Genomic DNA, 19,380 nt, shown 5'->3' on the forward strand with positions numbered 1-19,380 from the left:
TTTTCTGGGAGTACATTTTTTATTTTATTGTTTTTTTTTTCAATTTTTCATTTTCAATGGTAGACTAAAAAATTATTAGAATGTCTTTTTCTTCTTGGTTTAGTTTATGTACAACTAAAGGTTTCCAAATCCAGTTACTTTGTGATACAAAAGCCTCAAGTACATTAGAATGTCTCCTTAACCTTTCCTGACTGAGCAAAATAATTTGTGCTCCCACTCCTAGACACTGCAGCTCCCAGTTGGAAGATTTCAGCAACAGAGTAATGTCAGTTCAGAAGTCAGTGTCCAGGACTAGGTGTGGCCAGATGCTGTTTGACAAGATACAGACCTGTAAATCAGCAGTGACTATACTGATGGCTGCATCCCCGCAACAATATTTTATTGCACTGTACTGCAAGCAGGCTGAGCCTACATGAACAAGGCAACTTTAGATTAGGTTCTGCAGCATAAGTATTTTATAAAAAGGCCTTAGTCTTACTTTATGTACATGTAAAAAGTGCACAACAATATGTTATGTTCATGTTTTTAACCAGCAAACAAAGCCTTAGTCTCCTTTTTACATGTTGCCTGGTTTTCCCTGATTTTTTGTTGTAAATTTTACAGAGCTTAGTAGTTCAAGCCAAAAGCACACACACAAGTGGAAAAGAGTGATGACTCCTCCCTTCCACACCTACTCTGTGCATTTATCCATGGATTCATTCTCTTCTTTTAGGTTGTAGTGTTTACTACTCCAAGCTGCCAGGGGAACCCAAAACCATTTCTCCTCACTCCCCAAATGCTTGGAGCTTTCATCATGGCAGATAATGTGGGACCGGTGGTCATTTCTTATATACTATATAATAATATAGACAGCCCTAATGAGTGCCAACTGCTGGAGAAGAAGGGAATTAGATAAGTAATTATTCTTATTCATCATTTGTTAGGCGACATGGACAGTTAATTCTTCAGAAGGAAGAGAAAACCTACTGAAAGGGTCAATGTTTTTTGTTCTTGGAGTACAGCTTTTGTATTATTTATTTATTGATCATAGCTAACTGGTGCCCAAAAATAACATTCTCTTTCAGACTTTTCAGTTTTTTTTTTTGTAAAGGGTGAATAGTTGAAATTGCAACTGGAGAGTGCAATCAAATGTTTCAGTTTATCATTCCTGCATACTGCACAGTCCCAGACTCAACCAAGGGGCAAACAGTGAGTTGTGTACTGCGCCGACCTGAAAGGTTATTTTAAATGTTTTCACATAACATCAAACATGCTTTTAGAAAGTTTTTTCCCACAAAAATGTTCAAGAAGCTTCACAAACAGTATCCTTTATACAAGAAAGTGTAGGAGATTTACAAACAAGCTTTGAAGCTGAATAATTAATGGCTGAGTTTTAAATCCTAAAGTGTACTTCCTAGAGGTATGTGTACACCAGTCCTTCTGTACACTACTATACTGCCTACTGGGTTTATCTTTCTTTATATCCTGCTTTTTTATAGTGCCAACATATTTCACAGAACATTACAAACTATGAAAAACTATTTCCATCAGTTCCTGCTCCAAGCTAACAGCTCAAAAGGAAATCTATCATTTTCTTGAAATTTCTGTTTTTGTTTACATTTGTAAATTTTTAAACTTTAAAATATTTGTACAATCTAACAGAGCAAAATAAAGGCTTAGTTTTCAAGAGATAATTATGTATTTAGTGAAATAATTCACATGTAATTACATATTCATTATTGTTGTACATCCCCATACTTATGACACCAAGCCCATTATATCATCATGGGGTTGAAGTGTTCATACTATACATAGAGCAACTAGAGTTGTTTAGAAACAGCTTTGTCAAAATCAACTAACGCGTTTTGCCTAAATTGGCTTCCTCAGGGTTATGCTGGGGACTGTACGGTCTATGCAAATCATATATCAAACACATAGAATATTATTACATACCAGTATTATTTCATGTAGTTCATCAAGTTCACATATTTATATATCTGAACAGAAAAGTAGCCAAAATATTTGAAAAAAATATCATGCTATATATAAACAGTAGTTCTATAAATTTATATGCCAAATAAGAATGTCATACATAGTGTGTAATATTAGAACAAGGGAATCAAACATAGTGTAAACTCTATTACAGCACAGCTGATCTGGTATTTGTTATTCACCAGATATATGTCAGATCAGCAGCAGTTGGTTCCCTCACGTTTCTTCAGCTGCTCTGTTTAGGTTCTGGAGCTAGAGGCGTTGCCAGACCTTTCCAGCTGATTTTTCTGCACCTGCTCATCCAGTCCCCCCCCCGGCCAGCCTACCTGTTAGCCTCACTATATAAGCTGTGTTCAGACTGACACTCCTTGCCTTTGCAATAGGTGCATTTACCTGAGGCTCCAGCTTGTATCTATTTCCAAGTGCTGATATCCTGGTTCTGACTCTGGCTTGTTCTGACGTTGATTGTTCGCCACCTGACCTGGTCCTGTTCTGGTTTTCGAGTTTGTCTACCAATTTGGTTCTACGCTTTGGTTCCATCTGCTGTCAGCTGCTGTCTTTACGGGTGTGTCTGAGGGACGCAACCTGGGCGCTGTCTGCAGCAAAGTCCATCACTCTTTGCGAGGTGCTCTGGTAAACGCCGCGTGGTTCCTTAGGCTCTGCGCCTCATATCTCTGCAAAACGTGCAGATTGCACAGAGGGTCCACTGCCCCACACTTGTGGCAGATCTGTGACAATTGTGTACTATGATAATATTGCATATAGATAATAGTGTTAATTAGGTAGAAACCTTAGCTGAATATGAATATCTAATTATGTGTGAATTGTTTTACTTAATACAGAATTATCTCTTGAAAACCCCTACTTGTCGTCTTTTTGCTCTGTTTTATAACTTCTGGGGTGGTGATTAGTTATCTTTACCTTAAAAGACGAAAGAATGAGATAAAGATCACTTTATATTCTTTTATTTGTACAATCTATATTTTACAAATAAAAAATTAATACATTTCCAGGGATTTGTAGGTTTGGTGGAGTTATCACAGAGAATGAGGTATGCTTTGTATCCTTAGTAAATGTGCATGTAAGTGTGAATAAACAGCCACAAACACAGTGTGAATCTAAATATGATGCAAGTATTATTAAAAAAAACAAAAATACAGACTACAGTTATAATACCAGTCTTTGATCTCTTGCAAAGGTACAAGCATTATTCAAAGCCTAATTATCTCACAGTTCCTGACGAGACAGATGTCTGTAATTTGTACTGCTCGCTGTGGATTTACCTGCAGTTTTAAAAGAACTCATTAGTGCCATAGTGGTTGCTATGAGAATCCACAATGTTAAGCTGGGCATCCTGTGTACCCTAAGTCATGCATAATCAATCAATGTCTCCTTCTTATAACCTTCCTATATACTATTATTCCTATTTTTTTTTTAAATGAATACATGTACCACATAAATTTGTTTATTGCATCAAGGTTTTTTTTTGCTTTGTCAGGATCCTCTATGTAAACAAAATAAAACATAAAAAATCAGGTATAATTGGGTATAATATAAGATTATATAATAATAATTAGTGCCAAAACTGAAATCATACACACACTAAAATCCGACTGTCAGCTCTCAGTCACAGAACATTACACTAACAGCCAGCCCTCTCTTCTCCCTTCTCTATTCAGTGTTTCTCTCTCAGGCACTCACTCCAATTCAAAAATGTCCTTTTTATGAACTGGTGCCCAAAACTGGACTAAATATTCCAGATGTGGTCTGACCAATGCTTATGTCTTGATCTCTGCTGTCTATTCCTCTTTTAATACAAGAAACTACTTTGCTAGCTTTAGATATTGCAGCTTGGCACTGCATGCTGTTATTAGGTCTATGATCTACCAGAACCCCCAGATGCTTTTCCGTTTCTGACTCCCCCAAATGTATTCTTTCTAGACCGTATGAAGCATGCATTTTGTTAGCGCCTGATTTTACATTTATCTATAATAAATGTAATTTGCCACTTGACTGCCCAATCAAACAATACATCCAGGTTTGCTTTTAGACATCCTGTATTGGCGTAATTCCATTACATAGTTTGATGTCATCTGCAAACACAGAAATGGTACTTTTAATACCAAGCTCTAAATCATTTAGAAAGATGTTAAACAGTAAAGGTCCCAACACTGAACCCTGGGCTACACCACTAATAACATTGGACAATTCAGAGTATGAATCAATAATTACAACTCTCTGGATGCCGGTCCTTAAGCTAGTTCTCTATCCATTTACAGATTGACTTTTCTAAACCTATTGACCCTAACTTGCATATTAACCTTCTGTGGGGTACGATGTCAAATGCTTTAGTAAAGTCCAAGTACACTATATCAACTGCTACTCCACTGTCCACCTGTTTACTTACTTCCTCATAAAAGAGAGTAAATTTGTTTGACAACTTCTGTATTTCTTGAAGCCATACTGACTATCACTTATAATATTATTTTCTAGCAGAAGTCCTCTATGTGGTTCTTTATCAATTTCACTAGGACCTTTCCAACTATGGACGTTAGACTAACCGGTCTGTAGTTACCTGATAATGACTTTGCTCCCTTTTTGAAGATAGGAACCACATTGGCCCTACGCCAATCCATCGGTACCTTGCCAGTGACTAAAGACTGTCTAAAAATTAGAAATAATGGCTTTGAAATAACCGAGCTCGGCTCTTTGAGGACACGTGGATGTAATCCATCAGGTCCTGGTGCTTTGTCAACCTTAATTTTTCATTTTTTTAATATATTTAAAAAATGTTGGGGGGTTTGCCTTACTTTCTTTTGCAATCTATCTTTCATTTTGAAGTTTTGCACATTTTATCTCCTTTTTACATATTTTGTTATATTCTTTATAGTTTTCAAATGATGAAGGTGATCCTTCATTTTTATATTTTTGGAATGCCCTTTTCTTGTTCCATATGGCTTTTTTTAACATCAGCTGTGAGCCACAAGGGTTTTAATTTTAGCCTCTTAAACTTATTACCCATTGGAATATATTTTTCAGTGTGCTTTTGTAGAACAGACTTGAAACATTGCCATTTCTGTTCAGTGTTCTTTGAGGATGTTCTCTCCCAGTCCAAGTCACCGAGAGCCGCCCCTAATAATGGAAAAATTGCTCTAAATGAAATCATTTTATGGTCACTGCTACCCAGATTCTCTTTTATATGCACATTTGTTATAAGTTCTGCATTGGTAGAAAGAACTAGGTTCATGAGAGTATAATTTCTAGTCGGGGCTTCTATAAACTGTACCATAAAATTATCTTTTAACAAATTCAAAAATTTCCTCCCTTTTGCTGTTCCTGTAGTGCCAATACTCCAGTCAATGTCAGGGTAATTGAAATCTCCCATGATTAAAACACTTCCACTTTTTGCTGCTTTTTTATCTGTGCTAGTAGTGGATTTTCTATTTCTTCCTTAGCACTGAGGGCCCTATAGCAGACTCCAATAATTAATTGTGTGTTATTCAACCCCACATTCAACTCCACCCATAATGCCTCAACCTTATCGCTTGTTCCATCCGCAATTTCTTCTTTCACATTTACTTTTAGATCACGTCTCACATACATACAGACATTACCACCCTTTCGTTTGACTCTGTCTTTACAAAGGAGAGTATACCCAGGAATATTGACAGCCCAGTCATGCGAAGAACAAAGCCAGGATTCAGCAATGCCAAATAAGTCATAATCCTCCTCACTCATTAAGTCTTCCAAATCCCCTATTTTGTTTGCCAGACTTCTAGCATTTACTTATATAATTCTCTTGAGAATAATTTTACCATTTTTTTTAATTAAAAACGAGAGGTATGCTATCAAAGAAAAGCCAAGGGGGGTCACACCAAAAATATTAAAACCAATCTTTTCATGGATAAGAATGTCTAACAAGGTAACCAAGAGGTAAGAAACAAATTTAATGAAAAATAATTGTTTTGAAGGTATTTTATGGCTGATTTAAGACAAGGGTCAAAAACAACCAGTTAACATCATGGATAATAACAGTAAGCTAAGTATATAGGAAGGGTAATTAACTTACAGAGGTTCAAAATTCTAATGATTTTAGTGACAGTGTTTGTGGTTCAAAAGCATATATAGCGTGCAAATTTAAATGTCTATAACTGATTCCCATCTCTGGGACCCTATAAGGCCTATTATTATTAATAAACAGTATTTATATAGCGCCAACATTTTAGGCAGTGCTGTACATAGAAAAAGGGTTGCAAATGACAGACAGATACAGACAGTGACACAGGAGGAGGAGAAGACACTGCCCAGAAAAGTTTACAAACTAGGATCATATAGTTGAACATAGGTAGTCTCGTGTATTTGCTAACACGTGGCAAGTTAATTTTAGGCCACTGTCAGAGGTAGAGACTAAGAGTGGGAGGTTTTTATTTACTGCATGGGTAGCCTTTCCGGAAACTAAAACTATTACTAAATTGAGGGGTGATTGTTAAACAATGACAGAAGTAAATATTACATTATTATATATCAAAATTCATCATGTCCTAGGTCATTACCTAATACAAGGTTTGGTCAGCAGGTGGTCCCACAGGGAATACCTACAACAGGTCTAATTTGGCACCTGCAGTGACGCCATCATACCAACAATGCTGATAAGCTTTATTAAGGCCACTTACACTTGACTTCAAAGTTTTCTTTAAAGACTTAGACTTCAAAGTCACAGTTTCAAATAAATTTTTCTAACTGGGCCATAGTGAAAGTGAAATATTTTTTTTTTAAAGTGTCTTTCATTGTCTAATGACGTATGACTTACATTGCTACCAGTAAAACAATTACTATCAAGTGCAGTCATTTCCTGGGGCTTTCCCTTTAATCTGCATCTATACTGTACACTTCTTCCACTGTTCTTGCCTTCCTGATAAACACCCTGAGATATTTCGGGAACTCTCCCAGAATCCACAGACACTCTCTTTGTAAAATGTTCCAAAACAGTCTGGACTTTCAAAAGGGTCATGTGATTTCCTGAAAAGAACCTGGTGGTTATACAGTGTGATCCTATGTGCTCAAGATTTACTGTATCTCAGTGCACAAAGGCTCAAACATACCAGAGGTGACTGTTAAAACTCCTTCACACCACAATGATATTGCTGAATTAAAATATTTCCATTGCAGACTTCCAGTTTTATTAAGCTACATACTGCTGGGCTATTTTTACCACCACCGCTGCCCATCTCAACAGCCACAAGTCTGTGATCCATTATTTTCCCAGGGAGCATGACATCTAAAAATAATACATTGGTAATGAAATAATGGTTATAACAGGCAGGAAGTGGCAGCATGAGGGTTTTAAATAAAAAATAAAAGTTCATGTCGCACTGTGTTATTTGCAGCCACAAAGGCAACCACACTCCATCATTTTGCAATCAGATCTTAACAAAAATGAAGTCATTATGGGCATAGTGTTTTCTGAAGTGTTTACATAAGGTAAAGCTGGAAAATATTGCCAGGCAGCTTGAAATTAAATACTGATGTCATTGTTCATTTTACATTACTGAAATTTTCCCTCACAAATTCTCTGCTTTGGATAGACTGAAGATGGAGCTCAATTACACCATATAAAAAAAGAAAGAAAAAAAGTTATGTAGTAGAGAAAAAAAATTAGAACTTGTAAATTTCCCATATAGATCTCATTTATAACGCAGGCTTCCAGCTGTCAGATCAAAACTTTGGCCTTCAATTTTTATGTCTGGTAATTTGTCGTCTTGGTTTTAGTCATGAGGTAGACAATTAGAGAACCCTTATCTTCTGAATCAATATGTTCAATGCAAGAGGTACTGCTATAATGGGATTTGAAGGTCATTTTGCAATAATTTTTGGAAACAAATCCTGCAATTATTTTTGTAGAATATGCAATTTTCAATATTTGCTGTTCACACTGAATGTTTGATAATAAATTGACTTTTTCTATGTAGCAGTTCTGCACTGCACCATGTACATCTGAATATCACATAAGGACATCAAGCAATCTTGTCAATGGCTTACCCTAGCAGGCTTCTTCTAATACCATTCGACTCTATTCATCCAGTTTTTGTGTGAATGTAGCCTTTTGGAGTCACACTTCTTTTAGGGATGGTGTTTGGTGGGCTGAGTCAGCCCCTGGAAGGTTATGTGGCTTGGATGCCATATTTCCCAACTCTCTTCTTGTTCAGCCTTGTGCATTTTAGCTTATCCCGTTTCATTCTCCTTAATATAAAAGTAAAAAACAATTATGTGTGCAGATATATCCTTAATAGAAAACATGAGGAAAAAAAGAAGCTGTTCAAATGATCCTACATTTGCCAAAAACTGTAATGTCAGCTTTGGGTGGGCTAAGCCTTTAAAGTTAACATGTTTTTGTATTGCAGGACAAAGAAACAGGTTCACTTTATTACCATTCTTTTTAACAGTTAGTTAGGTGAGCACACTTCCACTTGCTGTCCAAACAGATTGTCAATTAGTTGTCCAGCTGAGTTGCATACTCATTCTAACACACCTGATGGTGATGGAAGGAGGTCCAGGTTGCCAAGCACAACATCAAAGCTCATTGATTGCCAAGCTCACATGCAGGGTCAGGCACACTTAGAAATGAACAGATGTTGTGTTGTTGCCTAACTTAATGCTCAATAAATAGTGGAGTGTATGCATTATTTAGGTATGGTAGGGATGGAAAAGCAAGAAAATGTTTGGCACAAAGTGGATTTGGCCCTGAAAGTTTGATATACTAGTACTATTTGTTTTGTGTAAACACCTAAATAATGCATACACTTCAGTATTTAATGAGCATTAGGTTAAGCAACAACACAACATCATGTATATATATATATATATATATATATATATATATATATATATTGTAGGCAACCAGCAGGAAAGGTACTGGAGGGCAGATATTTGCTGATCTCAGTTCTATAATTCCAGGGATTGCAGTGTGGCTGTTCCAGCAGGCCATCCCAGGATTTCCACACTGCTGGAGAACAGTCCAGGTGCAGCTTCAGAGGGAGAAAAAAGGGAATGGCTGCCAGGGAGCAGAGAGGACTTGAGAACATTCATCCCCACAGTGTTAAAGAGAAAGAGAGAGACAAGACTAGACTCTGCACAAGGTTACTCTAGTTTTTTCTGCCTATTTGAAAATGGGCTGGTATAGAACACGGGACAACTGAAGATAAGTGCTTATGTGTTTGATCTTTAACTGGCATCCAGTCCTGATAGTTGCCTACCGTTTGTCAAGCTAACTCCCACATATGGTGGAGGATGCGGGCACACTGATTGCTAAGGGTAATAGCTGCATACATTTTTGTTTTTTGACTAAGGCTGCTACATTGCTGCCCATGGCTCCTTCCATGGAGGAGGTATTAAAGCATTTGGTGCAGGTCAGTGCTGCCCAGGTCAGGAAACCAACCGTTTGTTGCTGGAACAGGTCACAGTCTTGGGACAGAGGGTGTCAGCTCAGTCAAGAAATATGGAGGAGTTATCTGGGACTCTAAAAGGAAAAAAGGCAGTGCACCACGCCTTGCAAAAAATGACCCCAGATGACGACATAGAGGCTTATCTGGCGTTGTTTAAAATGATTTTGGAAAGGGAGAAACTCCCTGCTGCTGAATGGACTGAGGTTCTGGCGCCTTATTTGACTGGGGAGCCACAAAAGGCATATTTTGATTTAACAGCAGAGCAGGCCAAAGACTATAATATCCTTAAGGCAGAAATCATGACCTGGATGGGAGTCACCTTATCTGTGACTCGCAGAGTCCATGACTGGCGGTTTGAGGAAAATAAGCCACCCTGCTCACAAATGTTTGACTTGATACACCTTGTGCTCAAGTGGCTACAGCCCGAGACACTGAGTCCCGCAGACATTGTCGACCGAATCGTCCTCGACCGCTGTGTGAGCAGACTTCTTTCAGACATTCACCGATGGGTTGCTCAAGGAGACCCCAAAACACTGGATCAGTTGGTGTCACTTGTTGAGCGGTTTACGACTACAGAGACCTGTCTGAGACCTGAAAGTAAACCCCAGCAGTTCGTGGGATCCTCCGGTGCTCGTTTACAGATTTCCAACTCCAAAGCCCTTTCTGCATCTGACCAGGAGAACCGAGCCAGCTGACCAAGCCTGGGTGGCCCCCCAGGGGAAAGAGGTTTGACGGTCCAAGAAAGGAACCCCCCCATTTTGATGCCCTACTCAGAGGCAGAACTGGGGTGCGTTGCTGGAAGTGTCAGCAACTGGGGCATATGGCAGCACACTGTCCCCAGGGGGAGGAGCCAATGGAGTGTGGGGCCACCCGCCGCTTCTCTATGTTCGCTCGTCCTGTCTGCAGTGCTACACCCCTGCAGGAGCCAGGTCCCCAGGAGCATCAACTCCAGGTAAACGGGGTTAGTGTTGTGGCCCTATTGGACTCAGGTAGCCTGGTCACCCTTTTACGCGCTGCCATACCTCATGACCTGGTTATCCCTGAAAGGCAAGTAGGGGTTGTTTGTATTCATGGGGACACTAAGCATTATCCACTGGCCAAAGTGACTGTAGAGACTGGCTGCAGGACAGTGATCCATGAAGTGGGTGTGGTACCAGACTTAATACATCAATTGATTGTGGGACGGTATTTTCCGTTATTCTGGGAACTCTGGTCTCAACCCCACTGTATTGATATGCCTGTTGCATGTTCACCTTCTTTCAGCCGAGTTCCCTTAGGGGAGGATGCCCTAACAGAGGTGGTAGGGGTGACCACGGATGTATCGGACAGTTTTCCCCTCGCAGTATTGGCTGGGGATAAGGGTGAGGCGTCTAACCCTGAGCATAATGTCCCGGACTTGGAAGTGTCACGGGAGAACTTTGGGACTGCTCAGTTACAAGACCCCACTCTGAAACATGCATGGGAAAATGTAACCATACTGAATGAGGTACCAGTTTAATGCTGATCAAAGGTTTTCTCACTTTGCTGTAAGCAACAATTTCCTGTATTGGGTTACTAAGGTGCATGAGGAAGTTGTGGAGCAACTGGTGGTACCCTTACCTTATAGAAGGATGGTCCTTTATTTAGCTCACACTCATTTACTTGGGGGTCATTTGGGGACTGACAAAGGAAACAATCCTGCAAAGGTTCTATTGGCCGGGTTGTTACCACTCCTGTGAGTCACTTTCGGAGCCCCTTGGTTCCCCTGCCAATAATTGAGACCCCATTTGACCGAATAGCTATGGATTTTGTGGGGCCGTTAGTCAAGTCTGCCCGAGGCCACCAGTATATTTTGGTAGTGCTAGACTATGCCACCAGGTATCCTGAAGCAATTCCGCTGCGGAATACCTCCTCCAAATGCATTGTTTGGGAGTTATTTCTTATATTTTCTTGAACTGGCCTACCAAAAGAAATACTGACTGACCAGGGTACACCTTTCATGTCTAAAGGTAAGAAAGATCTCTGTAATATACTGAAAATTAAGCAGCTAAGAAGCTCTGTATATCATCCCCAAACAGATTGCCTAGTGGAGAGGTTCAATAAAACCTTAAATGGGATGTTGAGAAGGGTGGTAGCAAAGGGTGGGAGGGACTGCGATTGTCTGTTGCCATATCTCATGTTCTCCATCTGAAAGGTCACTCAGTCCTCCACTGGCTTTTCCTCATTTGAGTTGGGAAACATTCCAGGGGTTTGCTGGATGTTGCCAAGGAGACATGGGAGAGTGAGGCTCCCCCGTACAGAAGTGTGATAGAGCACGTGGCTCAAATGCAGGATGGAACGGCATGGGGGAACACATGCAAAAGGCCCAAGTGTCCCAGAGCAGGGTATACAATAGAACAGCCTGGGTGAGGCAATTCAACCCTGGTGATCGGGTACTATTGCTGGTTCCCACGGTAGAAAGCAAATTTCTGGCCAAGTGTCAAGGTCCTTTTGAAGTGGTAGAAAGGGTTGGAGAAGTAAATTAAAAATCCATCAGCCTGGGAAAAGAAAGCCCATCCAACTCTATCACGTAAATTTAATCAAACCTTGGAAGGATAGAGAGTTCCTGGTAGCGACCACAAAACCCCAAAGGGATTCCCAAGTAGATATTGAAAAGGTTGCAATAAGTGACACCCTGTCCAAACCCCAAAAACAAGAAAGCAAGGAGTTTCTACTACGGAACATGGATATTTTTACGGCCCTGCCAGGCATTACAGATTTCTTTCAGCATGACATAGTCACTGACCCCAAGGTAACGATAAACCTTAAACCATACAGAATCCCGGAGGCTGAGACAAGCGGTCTCTGAAGAGGTAAAGCGTATGTTAGATCTGCAGGTCATTGAGGAATCCAAAAGCGGCTGGTCCAGCCCTATTGTATTGGTGCCTAAGCCAAATGGGACCTGGCTGTTCTGCAATGACTTCCGCCGACTAAATGAAGTCTCTAAATGCGATTCCAGGTGGATGAGTTAATTGAAAGGTTGGGACCAGCTAGGTATATTACCACGCTTGACCTCACCAAAGGATACTGGCAGATTCCCCTATCAGAGGAGGCAAAAGAAAAGACTGCCTTCTCCACCCCAGACGGGCACTTTCAATATAGAAGGATGCCCTTTGGGTTACAAGGGGCACCCACCACTTTCCAGAGATCGATGGACAGGGTCTTGAGGCCCCATAAAAGATGAGCTGGCTTTACTGCTAACCCTGAGAATTGCACTATTGGGTTGGAGGATGCTCGCTATCTGGGGTATATTGTAGGTAAGGGCACAATAAGACCACAGGTAAACAAAGTGGAGGCAATTCAGAATTGGCCACAGCCTCTGACAAAAAACAAGTGGAGGCGTTCTTGGGGATTGTTGACTATTACCACAGATTTGTCCCAAACTTTGCCTCCATTGCAGCACCATTACCAGACCTTACAAAAGGGAGAAAGTCAGTAATGGTCCAGTGGTCTCAGGAGGCAGAAAAGGTGTTTCAGGACCTTAAAAAAAGCCCTGTGCAGTCAGCCTGTGCTAATCGCACCAGACTTCTCAAAAGAGTTTATTGTCCAGACCGATGCCTCAGAGGTTGGTTTATGGGCAGTAATGTCACAGGAGGTAAATAGGGACGAACACCCCATTATATATTTGAGCACAAAACTCACCTCCTGTGAGAAAAACTACTCAATTGTGGAGAGGAAGTGTTTGGCTATAAAGTGGGCCCTCAAGGCTCTACGGTACTATTTGGCAGGTAGGAAGTTCCAGTTGGTATCGGACCATGCCCCTTTAAAGTGGATGTGCCGAAATAAAGGAAACAATGCAAGGGTGACAAAGTGGTTCCTGGCGCTACAGGACTTTAATTTTGTGGTAGAGCACATGGCAGGGAAGCATCATATCAATGCTGATGCCTTATCAAGGTGACCAGCAGGAAAGGTACTGGAGGACAGATACATGCCATGCAGGTTGCTGATCTCAGTGCTATAATTCCAGGGATTGCAGTGTGGCTGTTCCAGCAGTCTATCCCGAAATTTCTCCACTGCTGGAGAGGAGTCCAGGTGTAGCTCCCGGAGGGAGTAAAAAGGGAATGGCTGGCAGGGAGCAGAGAGAGGAAAAGACTCTAATGGAGAGACTCTGCACAAGGTGACTAGTTTTTTTCTGCCTATTTGAAAATGGACTGTTATAGAACACGGGACAACTGAAGATAAGTGTTTATGTGTTTGATCTTTACCCGGCTGACGTTAAGCCATCCTGTTGGGATAATTTTGTTATTTTTTTCAATAAAACCCTGATGCGACATCCAGTCCTGCTAGTTGCCTACCTATATATATGTATATATGATGTTGTGTTGTTGCTTAACTTAATGCTCAATAAATACTGGAGTGTATGCATTATTTAGGTACGGAAGGGATGGAAAAGCAAGAAAATGTTTGGCACAAACTGGATTTGGCCCTGGAAGTTTGATATACTAGTACTATTTGTTTTGTGTAAACACCTAAATAATGCATACACTCCAGTATTTAATGAGCATTAAGTTAAGCAACAACACAACATAATTTTATATATATATATATATATTTATATTTATATATATGATGTTGTGTTGTTAATTTTATATATATATATATATATATATATATATATGATGTGTTGTTGCTTAACTTAATGCTCATTAACCACCTGAACGTTACACTGATGTCTAGATTTCTGTACCAAAAGCGGTACACTGTTTTTCATGAAAATTTTTTTTAAATTGTAGACCTGTAAGTTACAGAAATATGTCCGAACAGGGTCTAGTAGATATCATGAATATAAAAAAAGTTTGAAACACACAATCATGTAAAAAAAAAAAAACTTGTACTTTTAATAAAATTAAATAAAAAACACAAAAATCAGCTTAACCCCCCTAGCGGTCTAATTCTGTCAGTTTTCTGATGCAAAAAGTGATCCTATTTTTTTTGCATAGAAATTTTTGTTTATATTGTGGACTTGTAATTCTTAGCATTAACTCCCGGGTATGATATATATTTATTATATTATAATCATGAATTATATTATAGTACATAATTATAAATATTAGTTTAAAAAAATAATGAAATAATAGACAACAATGTAATCTAAAAATAAATTATAAAATTAAAAATGTACTTTTATTTTTATTTCATGTTGTGTGGTGTTTTTGTACTGTAAAAACCATTGACCCTGACGGTGACCACCGGGGATGAGCTGACAATGACGGTGCTCATTGCTGAGGCGGTGGCTGCTGCTGCTGCTGCTGCTGCTGCTGCTGCTGCTGCTGCTGCTGCTGCTGCTGCTGCTGCTGCTGCTGCTGCTGCTGCTGCTGCTGCTGCTGCTCGCGTCTCCAGAGAGATGCAAAGCACAATGCAATTTCTGCATTGTGCTTCACATCTCACTGCAGATGCCAGCAGCAATAGCAAATTTTTTATTACTGCTGGAGGAGCTGTGGGGACCGGGTAAGTATTTTCTTTCAGTTGTAATTGGATTGTCATACAATGTATGACAATCGGATTGCAATATAACCTTTGTTTACATTTTTAACCACCTGAGAAAAGTTCGGGTTTAACACTCTTTGCAAGTGTTTTTACCCCGAACCAAGGTCGGGTTTAACGGCCAGGTGGTTAAATAGTGGAGTGTATACATTTTTTTTATACATATACCAAGCTGCGGTGAGTACATATACACACACACACACATATATATATGTGCAGTGCATTTTTCAACTGATAAAAAGTTCACGCACACATAGCGGGTCCTCCTTGGTGCACAACTATGGGCTACACACTCCTGAAGTTTGGCACACAACCATGAGCATCAGAGTTTTAACAAGGCAATTGTGCTGTTTTTAGCCTTTCAAACAACATAAAAACAAAAAAAAAAAACACACATCACTAAATTTACATGACAAAAATGAATAAGAACAAACAAAACATGTAAACCCACACTTCCATAAAAAGCCAAAATAGTTGAAAAATGTCCAAACAATAGTGCATTCAAAAAATACCAAACCAATATGCAATTTTGACCTATCTAAGGGTGGTAAACTGGATTAGAAAATATTTATGCAGGACAAACATTGAAAAGTGGTAATAAAGGCAGAATTTTGCAATCAAACAATATAGCCACAAACACAATAACATAGCATTAACATTGACTTTAAAATTGCAAAATGGACATTAAACATTCAAAGTTAAAAAAAAAAAGCTATTGTGCTAAAGTGTAAGCAAAGTATCAAATGCAGCAACAAAGATTAAATATGATAACACACAAAACAACAGCCCCTCCAAGGACAAAAGACAAAAGGAAAAAGCAAGTTAAACAACACCCTTATATATGCTTAAATTTAAGCGCACAGGTGATAGAAATTCGCTTGCAATTAGTGCAGTCTGTCAAAGTTTTTTTTTTTGCAATTTGACATTCCATAATCATTTATTGATACGATCCTTTAGATTTGTACACCAGTAAACAGATATTCAATTAAATATTAAAATCAAATAAAGTTGAGGAAGATTTAATGTTAAAAGTATTTTCTATATATATATATATATATATATATATATATATATATATACACACACACACATATACATATATATATCTATAGAAGCAAACAAGAACGTGTGCGTGCTTGTGACTTTTGTGGAAACATCTATTCAGATGGCAAAGCCGAGGTTTAGCCTGCGGAAAGTAGCAATATTTATCCCCAGGCAGCTCCTCTGATCAGGCATCATAAGCGTTTAGATAGGCGCCTATGTAGAGGAGCCGAACTCTGTTAACTCTTGCCTAACAGGAAAGAAATAAGTCATTTAAAAATATGCTTATTTCTTAGCTCATATAGATGTTTTAAACATTTGAAAAACCCTTTTTTTAGTGCTAAGGGTAATTTGTATGCTATTAGAAAGAATGTTTTTTTAGGGGAACAGTGACTTTTAATGCAAGCTCGCCAGTGTGAAACTGCTGGGGCTGCGCATATTCATCAGAGAGATCGCTTCAGTTGATGACTTCCGCGCGAGTACGCCAGCCCTCGGATTTGGTTGATAAATTGATTTTAGGGCTCTGATTCCGGATCGCGACTATGCGTTCACGTCGTTATGATTATCTTTGCAGGGGACAGGTAGACATATGTAGGCAAAGTCAAGATCATTTGGAACAGGTAACAGAAACACAGACCTTCAGAAACTCAATGGCACAGAAACTCAGAAATCAGGTGAGCAGCCGAAGTTTAGCATAGTTTCTAAGGTTTTCATAACACATGCCTGTAGTAAGGCCACTAGGATTTAGGCAAATGCTAACTTATCAAACATCCTAGCTTTCCAAGATTACAAAGAACAATATAAAGTATGTAGGGACATACACCAGTTACATGGACTATAATCTGCAATCTGTGATCTGCAAAATAATGAGTGGGTAAAGGTGCTCTTTCAATTATTATTTTACAGTATTTATATAGCACCATCATTTTTTGCAGTTTGTACAAAGTCCATAGCCATGACAGTAACTCTCTCACAGAGGCTCACAATCCAATGACCCTATCTCAGTGTAGTCTAATTTCAATTTTTGGGGGGAAGACAATTAACCTAACTACATGTTTTTAGATGCCGACATGGGAAGAACCTGCAAACTCCATGCAGATAGTGCCCTGGCCAGAATTCAAACCTGAGATTGAGCACTTCAAAGGCTAACCCTTGAGCCACCATGCTACCCTTACATCACTTGTCTTTTTTCCTACTGGCTTTTTAAACGAAAATGAATTATTAAACTGAATTATTTGAGAAGCTGGATAAAAGTTTACTGTAGTCTGACACTTTTGGTTGTTATAAAGAAAGAGGTCCATATATCAGTATTTCTTTGCAAAAAAACAAAAATTCTACTTTCATGTCAACCAAATTTACTATTTACTATAAAAAAAATTCAAAAAAACTGAAAGCATACCCCATGCTGTTTTTGTCTGTTCGTAAGAGCTATTTCTTTGAACCACAAAAGCAAGAGATGCTCATGATTCACAGATCAAAAAAAACAACAAAAAACTGAACAAACAAATAGGCTTCTAAGTCTGTTTTAGCCTCTAATGTCAACTGAAAAGTAACCTGCAAAACATATTTAGACCTCTTCATTTTCTGCAGACCCAATATAAGTCTTTCATTTACTTTTCTTGTGCAGCTTTGTTGGTCTCTTAGCGATGCTTCTTCCGGCCTGCGAGGGTGACAGCTAACAGCCCCACCCTTGGCCGCAAAAGAGAGTGAAACCGCAGGAGACTGAGAGACGGAGACAGGGGCACCTCTCCCCTGACTTGTTGTATTTCCTCACTCATCATACATTAAACCCTCTAACCTCACACGCTACAGATGAGGGGAAATGAGCAAGTGTGTGGGACGTCAGAATGTTGATTGTTCTCCATATAAAAATACACATCTTTGGTGATCCTAATCCTTTGTTCTGTTCTGACCACAGTCCACTAAATGAAACTTTTCCCTCCTAACGTGTGACATCCGAAGAGGTTCTTGTGGGCTAACCTCATACAATTGCAGGGAACAATATATATATATATATATTTATATATATATATATATTTATGAAGAACTAAATATGTTATGTATGCACCTTCTGTAGTATGTTTTAATGGACATTTGAATTTTATTAGGTTAGTGTTATTGTCCCTATCAATAAATGTAAAAGGAATTTTTATTAAAGCATATTCAAGCATTTGGCTTGACATATTTGATCTCTGCTGGTGTGTATAATGTCAGATTTAAGATATTAACAATGCAAAAGCAGCATGGACCATTGATATTCTACATGAGAAAAGGTTAAAAGACCTTTTGTTTTTTTTAAACATTCTAAACTATTATTGTTAATTATTTATATTTTTGAAGCACCAACATATTACACAACCCTGTACTGAAAATAAGGGCTACAAATTACGTACTTAATAATAGTCATACTTAATGCCTTTATATCTAAAACAACACTTGTCTTCTTTATTGCAGCTGACAGCCTCCAAGTTTCCAGTGGTGATCAAGATGGGCCATGCACATTCTGGCATGGGAAAGGTAAGTAAAGGTCACATTGAAGTGTAAAATAAGGTCAGTGTGAGGACAGAAAGATCATTCTGAGGCCACAACAAGTGACAGTTAAGATCATCATTACACAATATTGCAGTATGCAGCAAGTTTGCGTATTTCCTTTCCAAGTAAGGTACTGACCCCAGATCACATTCTTTTTGACCTTTTTTACATTGTCCTTACTGTTTTTTTACCACCTCCACAGGGTAATCAGTAGGGGTAAAAGGAACATAACTACAGCACATCATTACCTTGTTAAACGGGATACTTTACAGCAAAATTAATGTCAGTTTTATTATTTTATTAACCTTGTTTCTTTGTAAAGTTTGTTTATACATATGTAGACAGTGCAGCCATTTTACTAATTTTGTATGCAAGCTTCATCCTGATTGTACCATTCTCTTGTCTCAATGTAAATTGTAAGATTGAAACAAGTAGACTTTCTGCAGTTTCTGATAGAATGAAACACAATGTTTGTAGAAGTCTGAGGCTGTTTGATTTGAAGCTGCCTAGACTTAAGGTATTCTTGGCAGGATGGAGGCAACTTTTACTCAGTGATCCAGTAACAAAAATGTATAGGTTTAAATAATAGATCCACAATAATATCAGATCTGAGAAACACCAATTTGCCAGAAAACTAGCAAAGCTGACCTCTTGCAGGATGTTTTTAGTGCAGTTTCAAACCACTCTTGGAAACTTCAGCTCATATTCCCTCCTGGCCATGACAAGCCAAATTGGGCTTTTCAATTAAGATTCTTTAGTCGCAGGCTAAAATAAGTTTTCAACATTTTCTAGTGTCTCCTGGCATGCTTCACATAACACACTAACCTGAATTGTTCATGTGGCTCTGCCAAAAGAAAGGTGAGCTCATAAGCCAAAGCCACTGGTTATCTAT

At 38.9% G+C, this 19,380-nt stretch overlaps 1 protein-coding gene across 3 annotated transcripts in view; it reads left to right on the forward strand.

Moving 5' to 3' along the window:
- The window catches only part of SYN1 (synapsin I), a 96,419-nt gene that overhangs the window by 49,705 nt on the left and 27,334 nt on the right, over positions 1 to 19,380 (forward strand). For all 3 annotated transcript variants that reach the window (XR_011923381.1, XM_072430347.1, XM_072430348.1), the window contains one exon: positions 18,411 to 18,473. Coding sequence is in view for 2 of the 3 variants with exons in the window: in XM_072430347.1 (XP_072286448.1) it covers positions 18,411 to 18,473 (63 nt within the window). In the remaining variant the exon portion in view is untranslated. The remainder of the gene's footprint in view (positions 1 to 18,410; positions 18,474 to 19,380) is intronic.

The sequence above is a fragment of the Pyxicephalus adspersus genome, chromosome Z, assembly GCF_032062135.1.
Source record: "Pyxicephalus adspersus chromosome Z, UCB_Pads_2.0, whole genome shotgun sequence".
NCBI classification, from domain to species: Eukaryota; Metazoa; Chordata; class Amphibia; order Anura; family Pyxicephalidae; genus Pyxicephalus; species Pyxicephalus adspersus.